Genomic DNA, 21,813 nt, shown 5'->3' with positions numbered 1-21,813 from the left:
TAAAATAATGTTCATAAATCATTAAAACTATATAACTTTTTTTTTTTTTGGTTTTACATTTTATTTTATTTTCTTTACTTTAGCAATAATCTGCCAAGGGTCTTCTTTAAAAATGAGACCAAACTTAAGTCTGTGCTCCTAAGCTTCAAATTTTTATGAGTTTTTTGGCATGGAATTTTTTGTCCACTATGGACCTGTGTCACTTTTTTTAATTGATGCACAAGGGTTAAGACATACAGATTTACAACATCTACAGCGAGGAACATGGAAGTTACCTTGACAAGCCTATCAATGCACAGATAAGGGAAGTCATGTTGAGTCAGGGAAACTCTTCCTGAACTAACTTTTTATACATATTTACAGACACCTGCCTTTCAGCTCGACAAGCTTGAAGGAAATACAATTCAAAAGAAAATCAAGAATGACGTAATTCCCAACAATAAACACAGTAACACACATTCATACATATTAGTTTCTGTGCAGATGTCTCACCTGGCTGGATGAATTTTCTATAACACCAACTCCTCCTCGGGTTGTCATTTTCGCCCAGGTATTCTCAAAAACAAGGCCACGGGGGGAAAAATAAATGAAAAATCGTTTTTAGTGGTTGACAAGCATTTATAAGCTTGCCTTTACAGGCTATTCGTCTGTTCTGACAGAAGTAATCAGTGTTGCTAGCTAGCTTGAACTAGCCACGCAGACAGAGATCAACAAGTTGAAGCCCAACATCAGTCCATATGTGGAGAAAGATACTTGTATTAAAGTCTCCCAGTTGAAAATAAACAGCAGGTCCTTGATGAGGATTTATGAAGGTCTTCTTGGAGAGACTAACATGGAGCTGACTTACATTTATATTTGTTTCCCAACGAAATAAGCGAGACTTTAAAACAATTCATATCCTACCAGATCTCAAAAATGACAGAGAATGAGGACACGAAAAGGAAAAGTATCTCTCTGCGAGCGATATGAAGTATTAGGCCAACAAAACAAAAAAAAACAAAAATCACAATTTTACCGACCTTCAAAACAATTAGTGTCAACAAAAGGTGGGGAAAAAAATACCTCAACCGTCAGTTTGAGATAACGAAACAAACGGCGCTGGACTGAACACGGATATAAAGAAAATCAACCGTGAGTGCTGAGAATGAAGGACTAGCAGACGTAAGATGGATTTCAAAAATCCCGAAAACCCCTCATTATCCACGAAACCGTCTTCCGCCACTCACGGGATCCCGGTGACCAAAGGCTCTTGAATGAAAGGAGTCGTCTGAGGGCTCGTATCCAAAGAGAAACATCCAGTCAGGTAGTAAAATCCATGATTGGCTTCGGGGATGTGGAGAAATGGGCTTCACTGGAGGCGGATCGGTGTCGTACTGCGGCCGAGCTGCTCAAACGCTCGTGCCTGATACCGGAACAAGCGCGAGAGGCAACATGGCCGATCTCCGGAGCGAGCGGAGGGGGGGCTGAACGGGGAGGGGCGGCGGCGGACCCGTGCACGGATCCTCTAGGCATCAGTCGGTGCTCGCATACTGCGGTATTCGCGGTCGTAACGGCGACTGTAGACGTGGGGTGACATCATGCGGTCGTTGTTTCCGTGGAGATTTTGAAATCTAGCAGATGCCTGGACACAGGAAACAGTTTCTGTCTGTGTGACTGACCTGCTGTGTGATTGAGCCAAAGTGCTCGAATAACTGAAGAAAAGAGGCGTTTGAATTTTTAAAGAGCGTTTAATTTTGAACAGGTTTGCTGCGACAGTATTTACAGCTAAATCATAATTTTACAGAGACATTAAAAAAGAAGCTTTATCTAAAAGCATGTATATACAAAACGGACACCAAAAAAAGCTTTTCGTTGATCAAACCTGAATCCCTTCATGGAATAAACAAGAAAACAAATCTCTATCTACTGATGTTTGAAGAAGTATTCTTCTGAAGAAGAAAACAGCCCACTCTTACTGATCTATAATAATAATAATGGGCTTGTATCACAAATCATAACATTATAGACTGACTTCCCAAGGTCTGAGCATAAGTTTGTTAATAAAGTATGATATAATGCAAATACCTGAGTGAAAGTGTAATACATCTCTTTAAATAAGCCACAATCAAACCACAAAGAACAAAATCTGAAACAGCACAGCATTAAAAAAAAAAGCATGTAAAACCAAATTGTGATGCAAGTGTTTAGTCTCTTCTTAGCTCTTCTACTGGCATAGTGAAAAGGTCGGAGAAGAAGCTCCCTTCGTTGTCACCTCCACCAAAAACCAACAGCGTTTGTGGGGATGATTCTGGAAGGTCCTCCTCTTCATCTATAGATCCCTTTACAGGCAAACACACTAGTATTAAAGGTCTGAGCAGTGAAAATCAATAGCCATTATAATGAACCGAAACTACTTTATAAAGGTGTCCATAATGTGAGTTTTTTTTTTTTTACCTTTCTGCATGTGGTGGGCATGGTAATGATGGAATGTCCAGCTCGGGGGAAAGAATTGAGCTGGGGTAGAGACAGAGATGACCAGCAACTAGTGTCTGGATTAAAAAAATAAAAAAAATTGTTAAAAATAATAGCGAGTTGCATCAACAGCATTCATGGGATGTGACAACATACACTACAAATCAAAAGTTTGGGGTCACTAAGATTTTTAAAGAAAGTTATAACTTATTCAGCGATTTACAAAACTTACAATGTTATAAAGGATTTTTTTTTGCAAATAAATGCTGTTCTTTTGAACTTTCTGTTTAATCTGTCCTGAAAAATGAGTTCAGTGAGTTTTCAACATTTAAAAAATAATAATGAATGTTTCTTGAGCACCAAATCAGCGTATTAGAATGATTTCTGAAGGATCATGCGACACTGAAGACTGGAGTAATGGTGCTGAAAATTCAGCTTTGGCTTTACAGGCATGGACAATGAAACTGAAACGCTGGCCAATACAGTGCTGAAGGTTTCCTGCCTATATATGCATGGCTTTACATTCCATCAGTAAGAGCAGAGTGTGAAGGTTGAATTAGCAGAGCAATAGCACAGCTGTACATAAAATATTGCAATCCACAAAACATACAGTAATGGGAGACATAGAGCTCAAGAGGTCTCGCTTCTCGCTGGCACATCTGTGACCAGGACAGCAAGTCTTTGTGGTGTATTGAGAGCTATTGTATCCACGTTTAACAAACCGCATCCAACAAGAGTAGAGGTCCTTGCACACAGAGTCCGAAATTCTCGCACATTAAAAAATAAATTGTCAATCACGTTTACACACCGTCTCCGAAACCTTCGCCCGCCATATAAAGAAATTCGGACCGGGTTCGATTTTCTGCGTTTTTCGAATCCGTAGCAAGCATTTTGAGAAGTGTTTTGACAATTCAGAGGCACCAAATGAAGAATACGAAAAAACGCATACGAAAATTTCGGACTCTTAACTGTTGACGCAAGCTGTCTGAAAGGGATGTCCAGGCACTAACCCGGTTTGTATCCAAAAAACATAAAACCACAGCTGCCCAACTCACTGCAGAATTAAATGCACACATTGACTCTTACTGTTTCCAACAAAACTGTTCATTGGGAGCTCCAAATTCAATAATGGGAGCTTCAATATTCATGGTCGGGCTGCTATAGCCAAACCTTTGGTCACTTGTGCAAATGCCAAAGTCGGTTTCAGTGGTGTGGTGCCAACAGTGCCAATTGTTCTCTGATGAGTCCACCTTCACTGTCTTTCACATATCCGTGGGAGTTACAGTGTAGAGAAGGCCCAAAGAGGCTTAACACCCGGAGTGAAGAACGGGGGTGGATCAGTGATGGTTTGGGCTGCAATATCATGGTATTCCCTACTGTGCTTGATGGGCACTTCACTGCCAAGGACTACTGAACCATTCTGGAGGACCATGTGTACCTAATGTTTCAAACATAGTACCCTGAAGGGGGTGTTATGTATCAGCATGCACCAATACACACAGCAAGACTTGTGACAGAATGGTTTGATGAACATGAAAGTGAAATTTAACATTTCCCATGATCTGCACAGTCACCAGATCTAAATATTTTTGAGGCACTTTTGGAGGAGCAAGTCAGAAAACGTTTTCCTCCACCAGCATCACGGTGACCTGGCCACTGTTCTGGAAGAGGAATGGCTCAAAATCCCTCTGGCTCACTGTGAAGGACTTGGATCTGCCATTCCCAAGACGGAATTATGCTGTATTGGCAGCAAAAGGAGGCCCTACACCAGGGTTCCTCAAACTCAGCCCTGGAGGGCCACTGTCCTGCACAGTTTAGCTCCAACCCTGATCAAACACACCTAGCTGATCCTGAAGACATTGATTAGCTTGCTCAGGTGTGTTTGATCAGTGTTGGAGCTAAACTCTGCAGGACAGCAGCCCTCCAGGACCGAGTTTGAGGAACCCTGCCCTACACCATACTACTAAATTACTGTGGTCTTTCAGTTTCATTGTCAATATGTCAAAGCCTTGTACATAAACAAAAACAGTTAATTAAAATTTTTTAAAAATTAACAGTATTAGTGTATGTAGTAGCAACCATAGAGTCCTGGAAGTAGAATTGGGGCAAAAAACCCAACACAAGTCTCACCTGTGTTGAAGATGAATGTGTCACTCAGTGCATTGTTCCCATTGTATCCGCCATGGATCAGGAAGTTGCAGTCTGAAAGAACCGCACAGCCATGCCAGCTGTGATACAGTACAGAACAGGGATAGGTTACATAAAGTTTGATCAAGATGTTCAATCTTGTAACCATAATAAGACAACTGAAATTTTGTTAAACATTTTGTTTGATGTTGAGAGCATGTTTTAAATACCTTCTAGGAGAGGGGGCTGTCCCACTTGTCTTCACAGCAGAAAACTCCATCAAGCCTGAAATAGGATGTGACAATATGCTATTTTAAGCTGACTACTCCACTTTTTAAAGAGTGCTTCCGTAATTAATGTGTAAAACTACACAGAAAATCTACACAGATCTGAATAAAGAATGGAAGTATAACAGTTTCATATAGAAACCGTGCAGAACAATGGATATATGACACTCCTCTACCATGTAAAACATGTCTAGTAGATTTTTTTGTCCTCAAGTAACAGTACTGAGATGACTTCTATGAGTGTCAAAACATCTCCTTCCAGCAATGGTTGCATTAAACTCTCACTGTCCGTCATTTTGACAGACAGGGTCTAAAATATCAGTCATAATCTATTATTACCTGTCATTTTAATTTTCGTATTTTAATGATAATAAGACATTTAATAGCCTTTGTTTTCGTTCACATTTACATTTTTAATCACGAACGTACAGGACAAGGATATAGGCTAGATTATGCATTTATTTATTATTTAAAGAGAACAGAGACTATACTTTACTTTTCATCTTCAACACTTTCCGCAGTGACAGCGGAGGTCACTGAAACAGAACCTTTGTGCCTGAACAGGCAAATATTAACGCAATACTACAAAATAGTACAATTACGATAAACACGTAAAAAATGAACTGAACTACTAAACTCAATCGACTTTCTCCATCTGCCTGAACTCAAACCTTCCTCCCGGTCTGTATGGGCTTAAACTGTCCTCGCCACTGCATCTGCATCAGTCTCTCTTTTTTCAACTCTTTTATCAACAAGATGACTACTATTCGGCCGTCCGAAGAAACTTCAAACTCAGCTGCCGTGATATTTTTGCAATTGTATGTTGATACAAGACTAGGTAATCGCTAATTAATATGCGTGCTTGCCAACAACATGACAGGGGTGGGAATTACAGTTACAAGTTACAGTAGATCACCAACAGTGTAATCTGTCAAAATGACAGATTCAGGTTTTTCCCATCAATGCTACAACAATTCAGTCAATGTCAGAAAATATTTGGTTACCATGACTACTGCCTTCCAGTGACTTTACACATTTAGTTATTCCTTATTTTTCCCCAATAAGACATAACACAGTGAGAAACCAAATTAAAATCAAATAATAAGTCTTGAAAAGAGTAACATATTCTTGCAGTGTTTACCAAGATCTAGCATGAACATGTCATTGAAGCAGACAGGAGTGTCCCATCCGCCAAACACAAAGATCCTCCCCTGCATCACACATGCTGAGTGCCTGCACAAATGAATCAAAATCTGTTCAAGTCAGAAAAAAAATACTCCACATGCCACATATGCCACATGCACAACTTTAAAACATCACTATCAGTCATGCAATTAATGAAGTATTACACATCTCAAAATGTTGCTAATGTAACTTTAAATAACTGTGGACTACTTTGATTTAAAAAAAGAGACATGAACAGCCCTACCCAGAGCGTGGAGCAGGCTTCTCTCCATTGACAATGGGTTGATACCAGATGGCCATATCAGGGTTAAAGATGTAGATGGAGTCACTGCAGCCATCTGGTTCTGGATGTGGGCGAGGAAACACTCCTCCAAACACAAAGAGCTCTCCCCGGAACATGCTGCAGCTGTGGTAAGCCAGAGGAGGCACTTTTCCCTGCGCCTAAAGAGATCAACGAAGTCCAAAAAAACTTTTAAGTACATTCAGAACCTACTGGCTAATAAAATGAAATCTGTATTTACTATGGACGAGAAAAGGGTGACTGACATCTATAACAAAAACAAATCGTATGTGCCTATTCATGTGTTGTAGTAATACCGTACAGTTCTGGGAGTCTTTTAAAGATAATTGACAGGTGTTTGTTGAATAAATTGCAGACTAACCTCTACCAAAGTCCAACGCCAGCTTTGTGTGTCTAAGATGTGAACATCATTAAACCATTTCTTATGCTTTGAGCCGCCAAACACAAAGATACGCTTAGACTCCGGATCATAGGTTGCTGTGTGACCAATTCGGGCCTCAGGGGTCGGTCCTTCTGCCAGGGTTTCAGCAGGTACCCAAGAAAGATCCTCTGGGGAAAAAAAAAAAAAAAAAAAAAAAAAAAAGTCTCCATGAAATCAAAATGAACAATGTTGCAGTATTCATTATACATTAGGGGTGACCCCGAATAGTCGAAGATTCGATGCTGTGATTGGAGGAGCCTGATTCGACTACCGATCTCACGGTTGAATCTTCACAGAGGGTGTTATGAAAAGAGGATCATGCCACTTTGGCTATATGAGGGTGCTCAATGTCTGATTTCACATAGAACTACCGGTTTTCTGTCAATACGTTAATATTCAGCCTATTATGATAATGCTGTAAATAAAAATGTGCAAAGAAAGAAGCTTTTAATAAATATTTTTTAACGTGCGTGAATAAATCCAAACACCCAGTGACAGATTCAAGTTTCACTTTCAATCCGAGACCGACAGAGGAGCGTCTTGGCGGCAGGGATTTAAATCTTTAACAATGTCTGGGATAAGAAAATCTAAAGTGTGGATGTACACCATCAGAAAGGCTGGATTTAGCATCAGGAAAACCATGTTCGCACTTCTGCCGGCCAACGCTAACAAGTTGCTTTTCCACAGGACATTCTAAAATGCTTAACGTGAAGAAAACTTTTAAAACGCTTAAAAGGCACTTTAACGTGGCTTAATGTATGTACATAATACACACCTTATTAAGAAACCATACTATTTGCAGATAAGCAGATGAACCCAGAATATCAACGCAATGCGTTCCTCCTATAGTAAAGCGTTTTCTTTACATAATTTGATATTTTAATTTAAAGCTACACTGTGTAATTTTTTTTTGTTGATTCTTAGCAAAAAACACTTAGTTCTTTAAAAAATATATGTGCTCATTAATGTATATTTACTTCTTTCAAGTAATAAAGTATTCTCGTAAGTTTATAATCTGCCATTGAATGTACATACGGGTGAGGGGTTCGAATGCCGGTTGCCATGTTGCCCCTCCATCTTGAAACTACATTAGCCAAAGAGGGACATACAAGCTTCGCCTTTCGCGTTTTTACACGCAGTGGCACCGTGACGAATGTGAGAGGGAGATTACTCGCGACTGCCGGCAGATTTGAAATAATACGGCCACCGTAGGAGTTAAAACGCCCTCGAAATTGAAAGGAATAGAAACTAATATTCACTGGGTAGTCATATACAATTTCACCGCTAGATGGGGAAAAATATCACACAGTGTAGCTTTAACTATTCTCGAGATTAAGCCGTAAACGCTTTTCACGTTTTAGAATGTATTTTATCCGCGTGCACAATTTGAAAAGACTCCGACGGACACAGACAGAGTGAAAGACTGGATTTGTTCTCTCGATCAGGTAGGGTACAAGTGATTTCAAAACTTTTCAGCCGGTTCTAATTTGATTTTTGGATGCTGTGAACATTTTTAGCTAAAAAGACTGCCACTCCAGTTTAGCATTTATTGAGTTTAGCATTTATAAAGTTGAAAATTCTGGCTACTATTGTTATTTTAATAATTTCTTTACTATTATTTTATTTATTGATCTGTCAGGGTTATCTAATCTAACTATTTGTGGCTTGTGTTTTGAATATATGTTCCCCTGCACTTTAGGCATTTTGCACACATTTGCTCATCTTGTGACTTGATTCTGATACATTTCATTTTGTATTTTTATTTATTAGAAAGGTATATTCTGTTCTAATTTAATTTTGTAAATTAATTGTTTATTTTTTCGGTGCATAGATGTTGTGCTGTACTTAGAGCCTGCTCGCACAGGTAATTTAGCCGATTTAATTTGATTTGCATGTGAAATGCAAATCCTGTCTGCAGTGTGGCCTTCCTGGAGTTATTTATGTTATTTCTTAGTTTTATTGATCCAAACTGTTTTTATACATTTTCTTCTATATCTTTGTGTGATTCTCTGTACATCACCACTTTGAAATGTTAAAGCCCCGCCCCCACCCCCACCTCATACACAGGAAAGACTTGACGATTCTGATTCGACTATGAAAATCCATAGTCGAGGACACCCCTATTATACATACTGTCTGAAAATTATTATCTGTGACATCTTTATTTTATTCATGTGCCCTCATTATCTTTAATCATAATAACTTCCCCTCCCTCTTTCTGCAGCATCTCTTTTCTCTGATTATGTTTTTACCGATGTGTGGGCAGGACAACTTGTCACTCACATTAGATCATAGCAATAGCAAACCACAATGATCCAATCAATTCCCAATGGACAAAATCAAGTCTCAACCTACATTTTTTCTTGTTCGAGACATCGTTTCACTCAGATATGCATCACAATAGGGAAGAAAATACCATTTCATGACGACTTTAAGAGAAGAATTATATCTACCAAGTGATAGCAGATCTAATGATATAATAACAAAATTACAATCTATTGACAGGGTGAGACAGAAACATTACATTTTTACCTGTGCATAGTTTCCAGATGGGGTCTTTGCAGAACTGCATTCTGGATCCTTGTCCTCCAATCAAAATGGCTGTCTGAGGATCAATGGGACAGAGAGTCTGACCCCAGCGACCTGACGGTTTGTCCAATGGAGCTGGAAAAGAAGTATTGCCAAACATAAAATAACTATCATAACACATTATTAATACACCCCACATGCAAGCAAAGAAAAAAAAAAATCACTCACCAGTCTGTGAGGAGGGTTTGGCCTGCTTGCCTTTAGCCTTGTGGTTTTGAGAACTGGAAGTTGCAGTCTGTTCCTCCTTTTGAGAGAACAGACGGGTTTGACCTCCACGAGGATTGTTCTTGCCCCGTCTGTGAGGTGTTGCCTTTTGGGAGGCGTTAGGGCAGATGTTCTCCTTTCCTCTCCCTTCATTGATTTCTTCTTCCTCCTCTCCCTGAGACCATTTCCTCTTGCCTGGACATTCCCTTAATACAGGTGCTGTGGAATTGCACTAAAAACAATGAATTGAGAGAAAACACTGCAGGTAAGTACCGGCAAGCACAGAGCAAATCTAACTTTGGTCAAAATAGGTATAACAGGCTAAACTTACCTCTGGAGTGCATTCCATCTGTGAAACAGTCAACACTGGATCCAAGAAATCATTAGTACCCTTTGGAAAACAGGATTATGGGTAAGTTCGTTGTCACAATCAGATATGCACAGGTTTACAGACTTCACACAAAATTGTTGAATTTTACTTCTTAAATATTACGTATATTTTTATTAAAGGGGTCATGCAAAATGTTTTAAACAGAACTGAAGATGCTACTATCTTTGCTGAAAGCTTAAAGGGATAGTTCACCTATAAATGAAAATTCTGTCATAATTTACTCACCCTTAAGTTGTTCCAAACCTGCATGAAGTACTTTCTTCTGTTGAACACAAAAGAAGATATTTTGAAGAATTTTGGTAACCAAACAGTTGCTGGTCTCCATTGACTTCCATAGTATAGAAGAAAATACTATGGAAGTCAACGGGGACCAGAAACTGTTTGGTTACCAACATTCTTCAAAATATATTTTGTGTTCAACAGAAGAAAGTACTTCATGATGATGGAATTTTCATTTTTAGGTGAGCTATCCCTTTAAAGCTTTCAGCATCTTCAGTTCTGTTTAAAACATTTTACATGAATTTATTCTGGAGATTTTCCCTTAAAGTCTTTTCTTCTGTATTTTGATGTACATCCAAGTGAAATGCATCAATGAAAAGCATCACTTGGTTCAATACATCTCGTTCATTGGACGGACGTAGATTTAAATGTGAGCTTGATTGTAATGGGTTTAATCAAACTAAATAATAATAATAATAGTAATAAGTTACATTTATATAGAGCTTTTCTCAGCACTCAAAGTGCTTTACATAGAAGGGGGAATCTCCTCAACCACCCCCGATGTGCAGTATCCACCTGGATGATGCGACGGCAGCCATATTGCGCCAATACTCGCCCACCACACACCAGCTTATTGGTGGAGAGGAGACAGTGATGACGCCAATCAGTATATATGGGGATTAAATGATTGGAGAAACCTGGCATGTGTTGTTATAATATTATAATATAACATTGTTCACATTAAGATCAATAACATGCATTTAGAATATGGATAGGGTGATTTTTTATTACATGCAGTGTGTGCTTAAATCTTGGTAGTGTCTCTTACTTACCCCACTGAGTTTGACAGTTAAGGTTGCTCCACTGGGCCAGACTCCATCCTCACCAGCTTCCCATGACAGACATCTGAGGAGAGGGAAGGTTTAGGTTAAAGGTTCCAACTTCCAACTAAAATATACTATATTGATTTGACACAAACAGTAAACTTACTTATTGTATGGTGTTAGTTTTCCCATATTAATGGGTATGTCCCTCTCATCAGCAAGTTCCACAGAGATTGAGTCTCGCTTTCCCCAGTCTCCTCTGGAGAAGAGAACCATCAGCTGAACACTAGGCTGGATCTCAACTGAGCTCTGCCACCCATCACGTCTGCTGTGGATAATAAATCATGTATAACCGGGACAGGTTTTTCTGTTTCCCGCAAGAATTTCACGAGGCGGGATACAGAAAGTAACTGTTATGCATTGCACTGTCAACACTTGCATGACTCCAATCATTGCTTAATTATAATAATAAAATATATGAAGCTATCTGAATATCTTTCATGCATTAAAACCATTTGAATCACTGGAAGCATGCGCAGCTTGAGTTGCATTAAAAAATAAAAATAGAGAGCCCAATGCATTTCCAATGTTTGTTTATCTCAGTGAACTTTACCTTAAGATCTGCTGTGGTGGTTCATCGACTCCAAATATTGCATAAACGCCAAAATCATCCATTTTAACGCTTTTAAGTTGACAATCTCCAACAGAACAGATACAAAATACAGTAAATTGGCTAAACTCCGATGAGCAGAGCTCTATCTCCCGCCGACCTGACGCACAATAAATATAAAACCCGCGCCACCGCCACTACGTTTCATTCACGAAGCGCAGTGATTGGACGAGTGGGCCGAGACGCAATGCAATCGACCAATCCTAAAGAAGAAGCAAGCGGCTTCCTGTTGTTGCAATGTTGATTGCTAGGTGAAGTCAGCCAATGGATGAATGACTTTATAACAGGCGGGATGATGCATGCTCGTCATGGAGGAGGGACATTCTTGTGTTGGTCAAATATGGAAATCAGAATCAGAAATCAGAAAGTGAGATTCAGTTAAATTGTTGCTTATTATATATTGTGAATAAATGTTTATCTTAATGTTTTTTTATATTAAAATATAATCTTTTATATTAAATAATAATATGAACAAAAATAAATACTGTCAATGAGCTCTAGGACCTACAACATAAATCAAAACACTGTCCGCTGGTGACACCTGCTGGTCAATTGTATGTAACTTTTTTGCACAGCGTTTTAAAAACATATTTCCCCGGTTTCACAGACAAGGCTTATTAAGCCTACTTCCAGACTAAAATGCACGTTTGGTCTGTTTTAACTGAGAACAACTTGAAAACAACAAAACATTTTTTTTCTAAGGCACGTTTATAAAAGCTAAATTTCCTAACTGAACTAAGGTCTAATTCTGGCTCAACTTAAGCCCTGTCTGTGAAACCGGGCCATTGTTTCAAAGAAGCTTTACATGAAGTAGTTTCTTAAACTTTCCAGAGACTCGATTTATAAAAGTTTCATAAATAATATGACTTTGATATGATTATATTTTAACCATTATCATTATATAACTTGTGTTTAATACCTCAATCCAATCCTAAAAGGTCTAACTTAAAGACAGCTGTATTTTTCACAAAATTGTCGACCAGGCGCAGAGCATTGTGAACATTTTTGCTTTTTCGGTTTTTAAAAATATTTTTAAATGTAGATTTTCACATAGAAAATACAATTTGCATTTTGTATGTTTAACATCTTTACTGTAAAGCGGTGGAAATTCGCCGTCACGTGACTCAAGCAGGCTGAGGCTCCTCCCAATAATTAGCTCAACTTTGCAGGTGGAAGAGAGTTGCTGATCAATTTATTCGACAAAGAAGCTCTTTTGAAAGTCAGGTATCTTTAAAAATACAGCGTAGATAACGTGTCACTTTGTTGTGTATTGTGTATGACCTACACTCTAGCTCATGTTACGTCGTGTACTTTTTATATTATAAATGCATTTTGATATTAGTAGGCTGTCCAGTTATATCAGTCACATTGGTCAGCTAAAATTAGGCACTTGCTATATCTGAGATAAATCTGTCATATTTCAGGCCCATAATGTACAATAATCTTTTTAAATCAGCATGTTTGTGAGTTTGTGACTACAAATAGTTCTCTTTTGTGCAGTCTATCAAAACTGCACGACGATTTACAGCAGATAATGGCAAACCACGGTGTGAATGCAGAGGGGAAACGGCTTCCTCGAATAGCTGCCACTCTAATGATGCGCTTTGCTCCTGAGAGGGAGTCCACCTTTGGGGTCCACAGGGCCAGTCTCAAGCCTCTTGGCCCTAACAATGAGTTTAAAGATACTCCATCGCCTGCAAAAGAGAGTCAACCCTCAAACCCAGAGTTACAGCACTTTGTTGATATTATAGAGGAACCCACTGCTGTAGGCCACCATAGCCTAGAAATCCCATCATTAGAGTCTTCGCCCCAAGTGGAGGACCTGGACTCTGGCCCAGAGTCCCCTTCTGCATGGAGCCTGAGTAGTATTATAGGAGGTGAAACAACCCTAGAAGACCTGGAAGACACCACAGATGGCACTCTCAGGAGGGGCCAGAGAACTGGTGGTATGCTGACTTGTTTTTAAAGAAGTTTCATTATTTTTTGTGTCAGATGTTTCTTTACTACTACTATTGTCTCAAATTCTTGCTCTTTCAGTAAAGTTCACGGACTGGCACAAACACCGCGTAACAGCTGTGTGTACTGAACGTTTTGGCAAGCTGCTCAGAGAATGTCCCGAGTACCACAGGGCTAAGAGCTGCTTTGCTGCTTTTGTACTGGAGAGAGGTGAGATGCACTGCCAACCGCTGTGTTTTGAAACAAGACCACTCTTTGTTCATGACTAAAGATGTGTTTGAAATCACCCCCTATACCCTCATTCACTATTCCCTACATTCCATACTCCACTAATATAGTCCACTTGAAGGAGTGAATTAAAACAAATCAACGAATTCGGACACTGAGTGTGCCGGAAGTGCTGCTGCTTTTGAATAGTGTGTGCTTGCTGTTTAATAATCATAGTAATGAATCATTTCCTCTGTCATGGAAAATAGCATGTATAAACCTTACATAAAGGATGATATAATCAATTAAAATGGAATTTATACCTGTATGATATTAAGCTGTACCCATAATGGACCAGAGGTTTGGAAAAAGGATAGATGGATGATTCACCTGTGAGCGGCATCTTCTGACGAGACGTGGGAATTCTTTCAGCATGACCCTCATAGTGCATTATGGGTATTCTTTAGCCATTCAGTGTAAATCAGTTGTACACTCGTTGTTGCGCTGCATTGTAGGATTGAATGAGTGCAATTGATAACGTTTTGCAATTGATAACTCTGTTTGTCAGAGGTACCTGACACGGATTCTCAGCACTGTGAGCAATATGAAGTGGTAGCTCTGGGATCAGGTCAGAACTGCTGCAGTGGTTGGCTTTCTTACACGGGATCTGTCGTCCATGACTGCCACGCCATTGTCATCGCCCGCAGAGCCCTCAAAAGGTTTGAGCATTTTGAACCACTTAGATAAAAATTGAGAGAGACAAAGATCAGGACTTCTCTCTTTCTCTCTCTCTCTTTCTCTCTCTCTGATATATATATATGTATGTTTTTGCCAATGATTAATTCTGGATCATATTCAGAACGATGATCAAAACATAGATGGAGTAGATCGAGTCCATCACCACCCCAAATGCTTGCACAGTCATATACCACTTCATGGGTTCATTTAATTTCATTTATATGCTGTTTATTGTTGATGATTGCATTACCGGTATTTTCATATGTAGCTGCTTACATATGAGATTGCTCGTTTCTGCTTTTTCTTTGCCCCCTACCTTTTAACAGTGATAACACAGAAAGCTATAAAAACTTGTCATTGGCAGGGAAGCGTTTTTTTCATAAATGACGAGGAAAAGAGGCAGGGAAAGAGTTAAAATGAGGAGATAAATGTGTCTGTCCTGTCTGGTGTCACAGGTACTTGTACAAGCAGCTCCTGCTGTTCTACAGTGCTGATCCAGAGCTGAAGCAGCGCTCAATATTGGAAAGTGTTCCATCTGAACGACTGCTTCAGCTAAAGCCACGCATGTACCTTCACCTGTACACTAACAAAACCCCCAAAGGAGCAGCTCAGTGCATAGTTTTGTAAGTATAATTTTTTTATGTGCTATGCTAACATAAATTCTATAGATCCTCCAGGACAGGGGTGGGCATCTTCGCTCCTTGAGAGCCACTATCCTGCAGAGTTTAGCTCCAACCCTATTCAAACACTGAACAAGCTAATCGACATCTTCAGGATTATTAGAAAGCTACGGGCAGGTGAGTTTTATCAGAGTGGGAGCTAAACTTTTCAGGACAGTGGCCCCCCAGGACCGAAGTTACCCATCCCTGCACTAATATACTGATGAGTTGAATCAGGTGTGTTTGATTAGCGAGACATCTAAACCGTGCAGTGTTGGGGGTAATCCAGGACCAGGGGTGGGAAGCACTATATTATCCACCTTTTTCCTACACCCCTTGAAGCTTTGTGCAAATTTTGGGAGTAACTTCATTTAAACTGTAAACAATCAGCAAAGGTTCGCTCTATGAATGCATTTTCATTCGTAATCATTTTACGCACCCATTGAACATTAAAAGAAATTGTAAAAGCATTAACAAATGATTACAACAGACCATGAATAACACCAAAAGATTTATTTACGCAGCAATAATACGGATGTTAAATATGACTGTAGTAATGTATGTCTCTATTGTATGTTGCCTTAATCAAAAATGTTAAGTAATTAGTACATTGAGTGATAGTAAAGTGATTAGTCGTTTTGACAGATTTACCACGGCGCGATCACTCACACACACACACACACACACACACATTCCAGCATTGTAATCTTTACATCGCAGCCTGCTTCAGAGCTAAGGCGGGCCTACAGATTAGGTGTCCCTAAATTACCAGCGTATCTAACAGTAGTTCCGCATTACATTACATTAATTTGCACTCTCGAGTTTTATTTATTTTTATACTGTGTATTCTCCGTGTAAATTTATGCACCGAACCGTGACGCCCGTACCGTTTCGGTTCAATACGAATACATGTACCGTTCCACCCCTAGTATGCAACATTGCAGGGGTTCTCAACTCTGGCCCTTGAGGTCCACAGTCCTTCAGAGCTCAGCCCTGAGCCAGCTAATCAAGGTCTTCAGGACTATTAGTGTGACAACTACTAAATAACTAGTGTGTTGTAGCAGGGTTGGAACTAAACTCTGCAGGGCTGTGGCCCACCAGAAGCTTAGTTTGACACCCCTGGTCGACTGTATTTCAGAGGATCTGTCTAATGTATACTTTAAAATCATAAAATAAGTTGAAAATCTCCATGTATCCTTTCACAGAAAGTCTCAAAGCAGTGCTTACACCACTCTGAAGCTGCAGTGCCATGCTAAAGGCTCTCTCATCCCTGCTGTTTTCCTGCTTCCAAGCGTGTGGGGTGCACGCATCTGTTGCATGTCCGACAGTGCCAAACTCACCCGTTGGACTGTCACTGGAGTGCAGGGGGCACTACTGAGTCATTTTATTAACCCAGTCTACATTACTAGCATTGTACTTGGTAAGCTGTGTGCATTTGCAGGTGACTGAGTGTTTCCAAATATGGCAGTTGGATCTGGTTTGAAACTGTGACCGAGATCTGTAGTATCAGCTTCTGTCTGTAAATATTTTTTGTGTGGTTCACTTCGCTTTTGTCTAGTACCATATCTCACTGAAGTTGCTCTGACCACACTGAGTATTGTCGATTTCCACTACCACTTTTTAGATGCTTTATTAATTGCACTGTTGGAATTAGGAAATGATCATTTGAAAATGTGAAAATACTGAAGAATCAACACATTATCTTAAGAATGAATTGCAATATATTGATTCATGATTGCATTAGAGAGCCTCAAGTTACTACTCATACATTTTATACAAGAGACAACTTGTATATTTCATATTCATGGATGAAATCCAAGCAGCCAGAAAAACGGCTGTACTTATGAACCTTTTCTCCGCTTGTTGTCCAGGTGATTCCAGACACTGCTCAGAGAAAGTGTCTGAGATCATCAACAAACGTCTGGGCACAGGCTGGAATAATGCTCTGCCTCCACCATTCAAACAAACCACCATCTTCTTCCTGAGTGGAGAGAGTGGGTGGCCTGTTGAGAACACCAACTACAGCAAAGACCTCAGTGTCAACTGGTGTTTGGGAGACTCCAGTATTGAGATTCTGGACAGCACCACTGGCTATGCAATCAACAAGTCAGTCATACTTAAGAAACTAGCTAATGATGTTCTTATCTCATGCAGAAGTTTATTGCCTATATTGGGTGTGACTATTATAAATATTTGCACCATTTGAGAATCTGACCAGTGACCAACCTGTTTGTCACAATAGAGTAAAAATCCCATTTTGCCCATAGAAAATTATTTTTTTGCAAAAATGTATAAACCTACTGTAGTATATGCTTTAGTAGAAGTCATCTGTGATTTCAACATAATTAAAAAAACATTGACAAGTCAATAGTTTTATATTGTATTGTTGTTTTTGTACTGTTCATTCTCTAGTTTTGCATACATTCTTATCTACTTGCTGACTTCTATATTTAGCTTTTTAACAGTAAAGCATATCTCTATTTACCAGTGCAGTCTTATTCAGTGTTTAAATATTAAGTCCCATTCCTTTACTCCACTCAATGAATTGACCACCTTTGAGTTTATAAAATCCTTTTTTATTCTTTCTCTTAGTTCTCCATTTGTAAGCGGTCCTGGATCGTCAAGCAGACTTTGTAAAAGAGCGTTGTACTTCTGCTTCAGAAAAGTCTCAGCCGTGGCAGGCCACCATGACTTTTTGTCATTCTCCACATACCGCAATGCTAAAGTATGTGTATATAGTTTTGTATGGATAATAATATCCAAATGTATGTGAGTTTGAGTTTATTAGTTAAAACTGAGATTGCATGCGTATAAATATGGCATTTTGTGCACCAATCTGCTGTTGTAAACTGCTAATCTGTTTTATATTCCATCTAGATGGCTGCCCAGCTGTATCAGGAGACCAAGACTCAAGTCAATGTGCAGTTCTTGGCCAACAATGCTGGACCGTGGAACTCCAAACACTTGGTAGATTGCTTTAGTCGCTAAATGACAGGTTGAACAACCCTTGAGGTTCCCAGATATTCAACAAATTGCACCCTTTGCATTTGGTCGTTCATTGATGCTTGAAAACATATGTTCATATGTAAATTCTTAGTTCATTATCAGATAGCTATAAGGCATGTAAGTGCACTTCTACTGAAAATATTTGTGTTCTAAAAACTGTAGAGTACTACCAGCTATTTTAACTTTGCAGTTATTTAATATTTGTTTGCTTGTTTTACTTTTTCAGTGTTATTTAGATTCTGTGATTTGGTGTTTTGTTTATTTTATAAGAAAGATGGAAGAGACTTTAAGTTTGACATACCTACACAGAAATATTATAGTAGTTTAAAAGAACATTTGTAAGGCTCAGGCCTCCCATAATTCATGTTTATCCCCATTCATAATTTGTGATAAAGTAAGCAATAAAAACACTGTAAAAAATGACTGATCATAGAGTATTATTATGTCAGGAACCAATAACACCACTGACAAATTTCAGGATTAAAGTTATTTAAAAAATGTATTTAAAAAACAACAAAAATAATAGCATTGATCATACAATTACTTAATAAATCATACACTCACCTAAAGGATTATTAGGAACGCCATACTAATACTGTGTTTGACCCCCTTTCGCCTTCAGAACTGCCTTAATTCTACGTGGCATTGATTCAACAAGGTGCTGAAAGCATTCTTTAGAAATGTTGGCCCATATTGATAGGATAGCATCTTGCAGTTGATGGAGATTTGTGGGATGCACATCCAGGGCACGAAGCTCCCGTTCCACCACATCCCAAAGATGCTCTATTGGGTTGAGATCTGGTGACTGTGGGGGCCATTTTAGTACAGTGAACTCATTGTCATGTTCAAGAAACAAATTTGAAATGATTCGAGCTTTGTGACATGGTGCATTATCCTGCTGGAAGTAGCCATCAGAGGATGGGTACATGGTGGTCATAAAGGGATGGACATGGTCAGAAACAATGCTCAGGTAGGCCGTGGCATTTAAACGGTGCCCAATTGGCACTAAAGGGCCTAAAGTGTGCCAAGAAAACATCCCCCACCACCAGCCTGCACAGTGGTAACAAGGCATGATGGATCCATGTTCTCATTCTGTTTACGCCAAATTCTGACTCTACCATCTGAATGTCTCAACAGAAATCGAGACTCATCAGACCAGGCAACATTTTTCCAGTCTTCAACTGTCCACTTTTGGTGAGCTCGTGCAAATTGTAGCCTCTTTTTCCTAACTGTAGTGGAGATGAGTGGTACCCGGTAGGGTCTTCTTTTGTAGCCCATCCGCCTCAAGGTTGTGCGTGTTGTGGCTTCACAAATGCTTTGCTGCATACCTCGGTTGTAACGAGTGGTTATTTCAGTTAAAGTTGCTCCTCTATCAGCTTGAATCAGTCGGCCCATTCTCCTCTGACCTCTAGCATCAACAAGGCATTTTCGCCCACAGGACTGCCGCATACTGGATGTTTTTCCCTTTTCACACCATTCTTTGTAAACCTTAGAAATGGTTGTGCGTGAAAATCCCAGTAACTGAGCAGATTGTGAAATACTCAGACCGGCCCGTCTGGCACCAACCACCATGCCACGCTCAAAATTGCTTAAATCACCTTTCTTTCCCATTCTGACATTCAGTTTGGAGTTCAGGAGATTGTCTTGACCAGGACCACACCCCTAAATGCATTGAAGCAACTGCCATGTGATTGGTTGATTAGATAATTGCATTAATGAGAAATTGAACAGGTGTTCCTAATAATTCTTTAGGAGAGTGTATGTATTAATACAAAACCACAACAGATTAACAACCTACTAATAACAATGTCACTGACCATTCATAATGACCCTTAAGGAACACTCCACTGTTTTTTCATATTAAACTGTTATTCCCTTAACTAAGACGAGTTGATACATGCCTCTCTCGTCTGAGTGCGTGCACTCAATCGCTCTGGCGCGCGGCGACACTTTGATAGCACTTAGCTTAGCCCAGTTCATTCATTAGGGACCAAATCTCTGTTTTAGTCTCTGCACGCACTGAGACGAGAGAGGTATGTATCAACTCGTCTTAGTTAAGGGAATAACTAACTATTCCCTGATCATTGAGATGTCTGTCCGTGTCGTCGTTGTCCGGTATGTACAGCAGGTTGTTCCAACTATTTTGCAGACTCCTCCCTGCGCTGCGGTTAGTTGGTCTAACACTAATCTTTGATCCCTGCAAAGGTTTGACTGGTTGAATTCATAAATGCAAAAAAAATCTGCACTCTAAAAAATCTTATTATAGACATGAGATAAAGTTGACCAACTTTTCAACTTATTTTCAATGATTATATAGAAAGCACGCTGCAGGGCTTCAGGTGATTGTGATCACGATTAAACAATCGGTTTAAAAAAATGTTCTCACAGTTACACATCAGAAGAAAAGGTTAAAATATGTACCCAGGTTTAAACAGTCAAATAAACATTTCATAGAATCCAGTTTAATTCCATCTGGGACAGCAAATAAATTGAATTCATGAAATTAAGTAGTTCATACCTTGTTACTTCTATTTACTCCATTTCATCGGTTACGCCTACAGGGGATATCAGGGCCTCGAAGAACCTCTGTGTTCCTGTCCATAATCTATGTTCTGTTGGCACATAATGCATTGTTGGCTACAACTTGCTTTTCCTGATACATTCATTGATACGTGATCTGCGTTAGTTTAACATTATCAGTCATCAAAGAATCGCAATTACTCATTTACTCCGATCCGAAGTACACTAGACAACATCCCCCTACTCTCGTTTTCTGCGGGTATTATAGTGTGTCAGACGATTGTCCTACTCTTTCAAAACGGGTCGGGTTTCTTGGGATCGACATTACAGTGGTTAGCTGAACTGAAACTTGCAGAACCCATTCGCCTTTCTCAAACTTCTGGAATGCCACTTTGACTAATACATTATCTTCTTCATGTACATTTACCTTTTCTAGCTGTGTGGCATTGATGTGCATACATAGCATTGTCCTGGTTTTCCCTATTTTCTAGCAGTGAAACAAAACCCGAGCAGAACCAGATTTCACATGCAACATGTTTCTGGATTAGCACCTTTGTTGATCCTGGAACAACATTCCATTCAGCTGATAAAAGTGACAAGTTTACGTGTCTTACAAGGTGCTGCTACATTCACTCTGATTTTAGTGATAATTTATGGGTCGGGTTAGTTAGGGGTATGGATATGGTTAAGATTACATTTTCGGACAGGAATGTTTTTCCAGGGTAAACAAAATGTGCTGACCCAGGAAGACTTCTTAAGGGTTTTTTCAATTATTAGTATTATTATTATTGTGCATCTGTTAGATTTAATAGTAGGGGGGAAATGGTTAAATTTTATTTTTTTCCGCTATTTTCATCTTCCGGGTTTAAAATCTTCTTCGTGTCCACTTCACAGGCTGTGACGTGGCAGAGCACTATAGTACTGGTGTTTGGTGTTTTTTAAGCCCCCAAAGGCGCCTTCCAGGCAGCGAGGGGATGGGTAGTTTAAGGTTGAGGACGTTAGCTGCCTCTAAGGAGCCATTGGGGGCTTAGAACACCATCGAGCCTATAGTACTTTGA

The 21,813-nt window shown here is 39.5% G+C and overlaps 3 protein-coding genes across 26 annotated transcripts in view; 1 reads left to right on the top strand and 2 right to left on the bottom strand.

The window, feature by feature from the left end:
- The window catches only part of mark2b (MAP/microtubule affinity-regulating kinase 2b), a 47,115-nt gene extending 46,499 nt beyond the window's left edge, over positions 1-616 (bottom strand). For all 23 annotated transcript variants that reach the window (XM_079867109.1, XM_079867125.1, XM_079867131.1 and 20 more), the window contains exon 1: positions 493-616. In XM_079867109.1, the coding sequence (XP_079723235.1) occupies positions 493-540 (48 nt within the window). In that variant the 5' untranslated portion in view covers positions 541-616. The remainder of the gene's footprint in view (positions 1-492) is intronic.
- Positions 540-11,821, bottom strand: krcp (kelch repeat-containing protein). 2 transcript variants are annotated; one of them, XM_079867142.1, is made up of 13 exons: positions 11,613-11,821; positions 11,166-11,324; positions 11,009-11,081; positions 9,897-9,956; positions 9,530-9,797; positions 9,305-9,436; positions 6,713-6,900; positions 6,295-6,491; positions 6,007-6,098; positions 4,809-4,863; positions 4,582-4,679; positions 2,434-2,528; positions 540-2,318 (listed from the first exon to the last, which is right to left on the bottom strand). In XM_079867142.1, the coding sequence occupies exons 1-13, from the start codon at positions 11,672-11,674 to the stop codon at positions 2,184-2,186; spliced, it is 1,614 nt and encodes a 537-aa protein (XP_079723268.1). In that variant the 5' UTR covers positions 11,675-11,821; the 3' UTR covers positions 540-2,183. The 2 variants fall into 2 exon arrangements, with proteins under 2 accessions (XP_079723268.1, XP_079723267.1); XM_079867141.1 differs by having other exon boundaries at positions 11,166-11,327; positions 11,613-11,807.
- A 996-nt stretch (positions 11,822-12,817) lies between these two features.
- adad2 (adenosine deaminase domain containing 2) lies at positions 12,818-18,644 on the top strand. Its single transcript, XM_079867143.1, has 9 exons — positions 12,818-12,893; positions 13,170-13,615; positions 13,707-13,835; positions 14,401-14,551; positions 15,026-15,193; positions 16,435-16,649; positions 17,101-17,335; positions 17,822-17,954; positions 18,107-18,644. The coding sequence occupies exons 2-9, from the start codon at positions 13,204-13,206 to the stop codon at positions 18,215-18,217; spliced, it is 1,554 nt and encodes a 517-aa protein (XP_079723269.1). The 5' UTR covers positions 12,818-12,893; positions 13,170-13,203; the 3' UTR covers positions 18,218-18,644.
- The last annotated feature ends 3,169 nt before the right edge of the window (positions 18,645-21,813 follow it).

This window comes from Squalius cephalus (assembly GCF_949319135.1).
Source record: "Squalius cephalus genome assembly, chromosome: 3".
Taxonomy (NCBI): Eukaryota; Metazoa; Chordata; class Actinopteri; order Cypriniformes; family Leuciscidae; genus Squalius; species Squalius cephalus.
This window is presented reverse-complemented; position numbering and strand designations above follow the sequence as displayed.